This window comes from Etheostoma cragini, chromosome 24 (genome assembly GCF_013103735.1).
Source record: "Etheostoma cragini isolate CJK2018 chromosome 24, CSU_Ecrag_1.0, whole genome shotgun sequence".
NCBI lineage: Eukaryota > Metazoa > Chordata > Actinopteri > Perciformes > Percidae > Etheostoma > Etheostoma cragini.
Genome location: NC_048430.1, coordinates 214,664 through 224,083, shown reverse-complemented (window position 1 = coordinate 224,083; position 9,420 = coordinate 214,664). Strand labels below are relative to the sequence as shown.

General features: G+C 39.7%; 1 protein-coding gene and 1 non-coding gene across 2 annotated transcripts in view; one reads left to right on the top strand and one right to left on the bottom strand.

The window, feature by feature from the left end:
* Positions 1–524: 524 nt before the first annotated feature.
* The window catches only part of LOC117939676 (CLIP-associating protein 1-B-like), a 62,259-nt gene continuing 53,363 nt past the window's right edge, over positions 525–9,420 (top strand). Inside the window, exons 1-6 of the mRNA XM_034865164.1 lie at positions 525–837; positions 1,394–1,813; positions 6,065–6,143; positions 7,427–7,530; positions 7,640–7,731; positions 8,435–8,510. Of these exons, the coding sequence (XP_034721055.1) occupies positions 1,613–1,813; positions 6,065–6,143; positions 7,427–7,530; positions 7,640–7,731; positions 8,435–8,510 (552 nt within the window). The 5' untranslated portion in view covers positions 525–837; positions 1,394–1,612. The remainder of the gene's footprint in view (positions 838–1,393; positions 1,814–6,064; positions 6,144–7,426; positions 7,531–7,639; positions 7,732–8,434; positions 8,511–9,420) is intronic.
* On the bottom strand, positions 5,156–5,284 carry LOC117939707. Its single transcript, XR_004655651.1, has one exon. It is a non-coding gene; the product is annotated as a U4atac minor spliceosomal RNA (small nuclear RNA).

The following is a 9,420-nucleotide window of genomic DNA, read 5'->3' as shown; positions in this document are numbered from 1 at the left end:
CCACTCCTATAGGTCTTTAACATTTTGACATGTGATTAAATCGCATGTGTAAATAAAGCTGTCACGTTGATTTACAGATTCATGATTATGCTTCTAAAATCAGCAGCTGCAGAAAACTCTCTCTCTTACCTTTGACATCTGCAGCAGAGCAGTCGGCTCCGAACTCTGCGTGCTCCAGCCTCCCGTGAACCATGAAGTGAATGATTTTTGTCGTCATCCCGGACCTAGGAAGGACGGGACCTGCTCCAGAAATGAAAACGGGGCCCCTTGACTCTGACATGAATACCTTGAGTCTGTGGAGGGTCACCTGCAGCTGAAAGAGAGCCCGCCCACTCCAGTGGGGATTACTTAACTGTCAGGACGCCCCCCCCCACAAACACAGAATTGTTTTGTGTATTTGTATTCTGAAGGAATAATAAAAATAAAAAATAATAATCCGCACCCCGCTCTTACTGCAGCGGGTGTAGTTGCGCGGCCCGGCCGCATGGTGACGCCGTTTCTTCGGCTCCCTTCACCCAAGGCTCTACGGCGTCTGCTATGGGACATGCTATGATTTACCATGACAAGTAATGCTTTTGTCGTCTTTTAATCACAGCGAATGACTTGTGAACAGCCATCTGAGGGGGTTATACATCCAAATGGCCTGAGGATTTAGTTGTGTGAAGTAACGCAGTAAAGTGAGTTGTTGCTAGGCTGTAACGTAAAGTAACGGTAGTTTGTGGCCGCAGGCAACGTCGGACTTTTTTTTTTTTTTTGGGAACAATTCAGCCCATCCGGTGAGTGAGTCTCTAACCGGTCCCTGAATCAATAACTTATTCATTAACACACAAGAAACAGGTGAGTAACAGTGTAGCTAACGGTGCTCCTCCGTAGCTGCTGCTAACTTAACTTGGCCGGCTTAGCTAACACTAGCTTGGCTGTATTTGGGATAAAAGCCTGCTAGTAGCAGGCTAGTGTGCTAGCAGGAGAAGCTAACTGCTACATAAACTGTGTTGACATACAGCGTCCATCTGCATAGTAAGGCACTTAGCTACACCTAAAGTAGCATTACTATCTTTAACTCTGAGCTTCACGTTTTAAATATATATTTATGTCAAATATATGCAAAAAAGAGACACTGCAAGATAAAGCATCCTTTCATTAATATGTATTATTTCAGGCTAGAGGAAAGAAAACAAAGTCCATGTGTCCATAAAACGTTATTTCCTCTAATTTCATCAAAGGTTAGCAGTAGATAATGCGTCATTTGCACATTTAAACACGCCATCTCAGAAAGCTTGTAAAACAAAAACAGAAATGTCTTATTGTAACGTTAATTAACCAACTGGGGAATCATTTCTCAACCGTAAACTTCGCCTACTTGTCTCCCTTTTCTTGCTGTCTTTCGTTACAGGAGAATGAAGCGCAGTATCAAAAGCAGCCCTCCACTGCAGGATGTTATGCTGCTCATTCACCAACGTTAGCATGCTCTTAAAGAGAATTACTGGCGTATAAACGGGGCCAAGTATCCTACAGCAGGTCCCGGAAACTGGAAGGACTTTGGTAAACAAAACGTGAGGAGAACAAGCTCCTTGGAGGTCTGCTTGTGCATTTTCTGTCCCAGGCAGCAGCCATGGAGACGGAGGTGAGCATGGAGTATTTGCTGGAGCAGGTGATGCAGAAGGACCTGGGGAAGAGGCTCCAGGTGGGCCAGGAGATCATGGAGCTCATCCTGGACGAGGAGAAGTCCCCCGACATGGAGCGGGACCAGACCCTGCTAGACAGGATGGTGGACACAGTGGCCAGCTCCTGGGTCAACTCCAGCAACTTCAAGGTGAGGACAAGATGCCTGTGGCTGGGAGAAATTACAAAAATAAAAATAAAAAACACTCCATCTCACTCAACATATTTTTAAAAATAACTGTAGTGATGCTATTGAACAAGACACTTCATTCTCAGCTGTTGCGTAACAGCTGCTTGGTGCATGTTAGACAGGTGTTTGCAGATGAGACTAGGCCCTAAAATATAATAGAAATTAACCTAAAATTAGAGCTTTAGAAGTTAAAACATGGCTTTTGTCACCATGACAGGCGGTTTTGCACAGTGTGTGTGCTCCATTGGTTTAATAATTGATGTTATAGTGTTTATATGCCTTCATATTTAGGGTTACAGGTTGGCTTGAGTCTATCCAAGCACGTACTGATAACAGAACTTCATACTATTAAGAAGTATTTTCATCTTCTCCAAACGTCACTCATATAACATAACCTAAAACTGGAACCCTTACAAATAGAGGTTTTCTAACCTTAAGTATGTACTCCATTGGCTTAGTTATTGAGGTTTTAGTTATTGGTTTATGTGTTTGTACTTAGGGTTACAGTTCTGCTGCTCCTGCATGTGCTTAACAGGATAATAAAAGAACTAAATATTCTTAAAGTCTTTTTTGCCGTTATCTTCTCCAAATGCACTGTTTAACTCAAGTAATATGTTACTTATGTCATTATTTTCTTTTTTATATCTCAACTGGTTGTAATCTTTACATATTTACATCCATTTTCCTCTCCATCCATCCTGTTCACGATGCATCGTTAGATCCCTACCACCGAGTGGGGAGGGTACAGTAGCTGTCGAGCCTCCAGTCAGGATGATAGGATTCACTGCAGGGGGGCGGGGCTTAAAGGAAACCAGTTGATATGGATTCCTTCAGGTGTCGGGGACAAACTGTTCTCAGGGAGCTCTTTATTCACAGAGGGATTGTGTCCCCCCCCCCCCTCATGTTGGCAGTGTGGCTGATAGATTAACCTATACCTGCCTATGTACTGCAGGATCCCCTCACTCCTGTAACCGTGGTGCAGGATTTGCATGCCGTCCATGAACGTTTGTGTGTAATTTATGCGGATACGAAGCTGCTGATTAATCAATACACGGAGCTCACATTAACGTAGAGCTGCAGTTTAGCAGCTACGTGGCGTCAGGCTGGATGATCTCACTCTATATGCTCTTTAATGTAGTGCTCCTATGCTAATATATACAGTCAGGAGGAATCAAACCCTGATGGATACAGTTTCTTCTCATCTGGCTTCATCAGATAGTTTTCTAGCATTCTGGATTTCCTGTTAATGGATTTATTTGTAGCTTTAACTGAGTCTTGTGAACTGTCAATGTTCCTATTTTTCATCTTGTAGTCTCCGCTCCTCTTTTTCTGTTAATATATCTTCAATTATGAGTCCATTAGTCCAGGGTTGGGGTTTAGGATTGGTGTCAGACTGTTGACTGTTTTGTCACCTACCGAACTTAATATTTAATCTCAATGTTCAATTGTAGTTGCAATAGTTGTGACACTAAAATGCCAAATTTGTCAATGGAGTTTGGTGTTGGGCACCCTTTTTGCTACTCAAACAATTACGCAGATGACTGTATGAACCAAACTACACACTGACTTCAGACACATATCGACACAACCAATCACATCGCTGCTTAATGTGCTGCCCTGCAAACGCAGCCTCCTCCGGTCCTGTTGATATCTGTGGCGGGTCTGTAAGGGGGACGAGTTCTCCCAGGCGATTACGTGTCAGCAATGGTGGCTCTGAGCCTAATTTACCAGCAGCATTAGCCCAGTTTCCTTCCCTCAGAGTTGCAGCTTCCCGCCTCCCTGTGGTAGTAAAACTCTTCAGATGTGTGTGGGGGAAAGACAGAGGAGCGTTGCTTCACGTGCTGTTAGTGTAATGGTTCTTGTTAATTGATTGGATGGCAGTGAGCAGACAGTCAGGGCTAAATATATCAGCTGTTGATAAATGCAGACAGCTTAATGGCTCGTAGTAAAAGGCTGCAGTTTTAGACAGGACTGTCTAAATAAACCGTGTTTATTCACCTTTTCAGGATGATATAAACCTCCATTTAAATCCCCTATCATACTAAGGAGGGCTACAAAAAACGTTTTTATTGAAAATATAACAGCAATACAGAAATTAGGTCTATGTCAAATTAAGTTTTGTGCCCATATATTAAAATAGATGTCCTACTTTGTACTGGAACTGCTGCACAATAGTTTCCTCAGGATGGTTTTTATCTTATTTAACTAAGATTAGGGTGGTCACTAACAATCATTTTCTCTATTAATTTATCTGCTAATTGTTGTTTGGCCTATAAGATATCCATATTTTTATTATAGTCATTGATTCATCTGAATAATTAATTAATTAATTCAATTTTAAATATTTATTTTACACTTTTTGCATTTTTTTTAGCAGAAACCTGAAACAAATACCATTAAACTCCTCATTAAAAAATAATCTGCTCTAATGATTGTAATTGTAACTTCTTACTTTTACTTTTTAACAGTCTTTTTGTTTCTTTCCTTAATTATGTAAATACTGTATCATAACATTCCTTTAACTATGTAAATACTGTACATATCCACACATATTTCTGTATTTATATTTCTACTCTGAAATTTCTACTACTTGTGCAACTGCAACACAGAGTTTCCCTTCAGGGATCAATAAAGTATTTCTGATTCTGATTGTAAAACTATAGTTTTACAGTTATTTTTGGATTTTATGGTCAATAAACCTCAATTTGAGGAAACTAAACCTAATGTTTGAGTTAGAAAAGCAGAAATTAGGAATTATTGAGACTAAAACTTAAGGAATTCTATCTACATGCACAAATCTTCACAAACTTGGGCTCAACACTGATGTAGTAGCTGATATTCTGTATTTTGTGTGTGTTTGTGTGTGTGTGTGTGTTTTACTTTTTTCAACCCTTGTGTTGTCTTCCCGTCAAAAACACTTGTTTTTTAACGCTTTTTTATCAATGTTTTTGAAACTTTTTCTTACGATTCTGTCCTGTTTTTCAACACTTTTTTTCAATGTTTGTCCCTTTTTTGACGTTTTCAACACTACGTAATTTTAACTTATTAACTTTAGTTTTACAGTAATTTTTGGAATATATGTTCAGTAAACCTCATTTATAGGAAATTATACCTAATGTTTGAATTAGAAAAGCAGAAATTAGTAAATTATCTACACTAAAATTAAAGGGATTCCAGCTACAAGCACACACCTTCACCAACTTAGGTTAAACAGTGACGTAGTAACGGAACGCGTCCAGCAGATGGAGCCATAATGGCGTCTCTTATTTCTCTTACTTTGCATTTCTCTCACTATTAAAGAGAGTTTCCAAAAATTGCATCTGAGCCTGAACGTGAAGTTCAGGTGATGCATATGTGTTGATATGGTGTTAGCAGGGGAACTCTCGCTATTCGCTCATTGAGTCTCCCATGCCACCCCATGACAAGGAAGGTTGGTTCGCGCACTCAACGGAAAATGTCTTGTTAAATGTCAACACCATCTTCACTCATGGTTGTGTTTAAGTTCAGCGTTTTACTTCATAGAATGGAAGTTAAGGTGATTATATCCAGTTTTGTTGAACAAAATCCGTTTATTTTAATTAGTTTGTGTGTTTTTTTTTAATGAAAATCCTTGCTTTGGTCAAATTACCCATAATGCTTTGCAGCCCACATTTAACCCTTGTGTTGTCTTCCAGTCAAAATGGAAAATCAGCACTTTTGTTGATGCTTTTCATCGATGTTTTTAACTTTTTCTTACTTTTTTGTCTGGTTTATCAACACCTTTGATGCTTTTTTGAATGTTTGTCACTTTTTTCGACTTTTTCAACACATCACACAACTTTAGTTTTACAGTTATTTTGGGATTTTACCTCATTTATAGGGTATATATATTATATTTTTAGATTTAGAAAAGCAGAAATTAGGAATTATTTAGACTGAAATTAAAGAAATGTACGTTGCTGGATAATCACAGACTGGAATATGTCAACTTTTACTCAACATAAACTGAATAAGACGCCCCAAAATTAATGAAAGTAGAGATGTGTACTTGCAAAGGAGAGTTTGGTTTGTTGGTAGGATTGGTTATAGCAGTTAAAATTGTATTATTGGACTCGGTTAATGGGCGTATGAATCTGTTCATAAGATTCCTCAGCACAGCGTGGAAGGTGGGAACATTAGAAAACTTTAAATGCATCATTATATGCCCCCTCCATTTTGTTTTTTGTGTTTCAGGTGGTTTTATTTGGGATGGACATCCTGTCCGCTCTGGTCAGCCGACTGCAGGAGAGATTCAGGACGCAGGTGGGAACAGGTGAGCTGGTTCCCCTTTTATTTTAATTATTTCTACTAGAGCAGCACAATAGATTCCTCTTCATCTTCATCATCATCGAGATATCAAGCTCCACAATAAACACGTAGCGAAAGACACTCAGATTTTTTGAGGTTTTGAGTCTAAAGTTAATACAATAATGTTAAATTATTTCTTTTTTTTTTCTTTTAAACTCAACAAGGAATTTATTTACTTTATTATTATTATTTAATCATTTGTGTTTTTATTGGATGTTCTGCATAACTGACATAATGAAAAGTGTTTAAAAATAGAGGAAAATACGGTAATAATACATTTTATGTACAATGCACTTTTTATCAATAGATCTCAAAGTGCTACAGGTAAAAAAGAGAAAAATAAAACATTAAAAAAAAAAAGGAAAATTAAAATAAAGCTATTCTTAGAAGAAAGCATAAAGAACATCTAAAGGGACCAAAAGCTCTGCTAAAAACAAATGTTTTAAGGCCTTTTTTAAAACCTTCAGTGGACTGAGGTGCCCTCAAGGTGTCAGGCGGGGGGGGGGGGCACTCCACAGATGGGGGGCAGCAGCCTAATGCCCCACCTCCCATGGTCCTGGGTCTGGTTCTGGGACTGCGGAGGAGGTTTGAGTAGTTCTTTGAGGTAAGGGGGGGCATGTCCATGGATGCATTGATGTGTGAGGAGGGAAACCTTGAACTCAGTCCTGGTGGACATGGGGGGCCGGTGTAGTGGGTGGAGAATGGGGGGGGGGGGGGGGGGGGGGGGGGGGGGGGGGGGGGGGGGGGGGGGGGGGGGGGGGGGGGTAGTAATGGACTCTCATCAGGATCCTAGCTGCAGAGTTGTGAATGTGCTGGAGCCTCTGCAGAGTCTTTCTAGGGGTCCCAATGAGACATGCGTTGCAATAGTCCCAGTAAAGGGATTTTAAAGTTGAGCAGTGAATACAGCAGTTCTACACTTTTGTTCCTCCATCATACGTTTTGTATTAGTCATGTTTTTGATGCACCTTTACATTTTATATTTTAATGTCTTTGCTCACTGTTGTGTACTTGTTTTTAACTACACGGTATGATAAGCATGTGTGCATGTAAAGACATCATACATGTTAATAATTAGGTCCGAGTAGTGTCATATTGAACCTTTTTGTCCTCATTCTGCTTTTTTTTATGCCTGTTTTCTCTTCATGATGTTCAGTTATAAGACGCTTTCTTTGATGTAATAACGACTGAGGACATGTCACATGTCCAGCCTGTCAATCACGTCTGTCTCTGTCCTCTGTGTCCTCTTAGTCCTACCGAGCCTCATCGACCGGTTAGGAGACGCCAAGGACCAAGTTCGAGACCAGGACCAAGCGCTGCTGCTGAAGATTATGGACCAGGCTGCTAACCCACAGGTGCAGAAGAGCACGCATGTTCATCCAAACCTTTAAAACACACACACACACACACACACACACACACACACACACATATAAGCTGTTCTTTGTGTGTGTGTCTATTCAGTATGTGTGGGAGCGAATGATGGGAGGCTTCAAGCATAAGAACAACAGGACCAGAGAAGGACTCTGCCTCTGTCTCATCTCCACCCTCAATGTGTAAGTGAAGATTATTAGTTCCAAAATACACAAATAAGGACATTTTACACAATTAAATAATATTCCTATGGTATAAGTAAAGGTTTAACCGATTTTGACAATACATAAATGAAGTTTTGGTCCAATTAAATTAGATTATGATTGATTGATTTATCTTTATTCTTTAGATTTTGTGCCCATATATTTAAATAAATGTCCTACTTTGTACAACAACTGCTGCACAATAGTTCCCTCAGGATGGTTTTAATCTTATTTAACTAAGATTAGGATGGTCACTAACGATCATTTTCACCATTAATTTATCTGCTAATCGTTGTTTGGTTTATAAGATATCCAAAAAGAATGAAAGATGTTTAGTTTCCCAGATCACTTGCTTGTTTTATACAAACAAAACACCCCAAAATATTCCCTTTAGTGACATTTAGAACATAAAAAGGATAAAATCTTCAGTTTAAAAAAATGGAACCAATGAATTCTTGTGACATCTGCTTAGAAATGGCTCAAATTGTTAAATGACTAATTATTTTAACACTAAATAAATCGACTCTTTATCAGATTATTTTTCAAAATAAAAGACTTTGTGCAGAAACCAGCCATAGTAAAGTAACTGCTGAGATATCTCAACTTTAAAATATAAGAATGGGTTTTTATGTAATGTTATTTTGCACACAGGTTCATGTTTTTGGGGGTGTTGTTTTTCCAGGTTTGGGTCTCAGAGTCTGACGCTCAGTAAAATTGTTCCTCACATCTGTAACCTCCTCGGAGATCCCACAAGTCAGGTAAGACCTGCTCCCCCCCCCCCCCCCCGTGTGGACTTCAGTGTGTCCACAGGGGTCAACACACTGAAGCCCGTTGCATGCTGGGTAGATTTGTGTCCGACTTGATCCCGACTCGCTCTGACGTCGTGCACACGTGGGCGACGATAATCTCAGGAGATCACGACGGCCGCAGGTCTGAGACCAGGTCTGAGACCAGGTCTGAGACGTCTCGATCTGGGTCTTTCCCCGACTGCAAGACCCAGGCGGACCCAGAGCATGCTGGGAAACGCGGTCCCCTCAGCTGATCTAACAGCTGATTGGTTCACAATCAACCCAACGTGATGACGTTTTATAGAAACTTTTTAATGTTTTTGAATTGGAGGGATTTTAACTGCTATTTGTCTGATTTAAAGACTTATTCTGTACAGAACACACGTTGTATGACAACTTTAGAAGTCAGAGAGACTATATCTGTCCAATCCCGGATCATCTCCAGTCTGTTGTTAATTAAAACCAGCAACACATCACATGTGGAACATTTTGAGAGCTACTCTGTCATAATTAAAACAACTAGAGACTGTGTACCAGCTGATATGTGGGTCTGATTAGATTTAATTAAATCGGAATCGCACCACAGGGTTTTTGTCACTTCCTGTTGATTGCTGCTGAAATCGTCTGGAAAGCCTGATCCGTTGTAAAAATGGACTGAATATAATAATAATAATAATAATAATAATAATAATAATAATAATAATAATAATAATAATAATAATAATAATATAAACTGTTTATTGATCCCCAGTGGGGAAAATTGCAATTTACACCCTGTTTGTTAGCAACCACTACACTCAGGCCTGAACTACACACACACACACACACACACACACACACACACACACACACACACACACACACACACACACACACACAC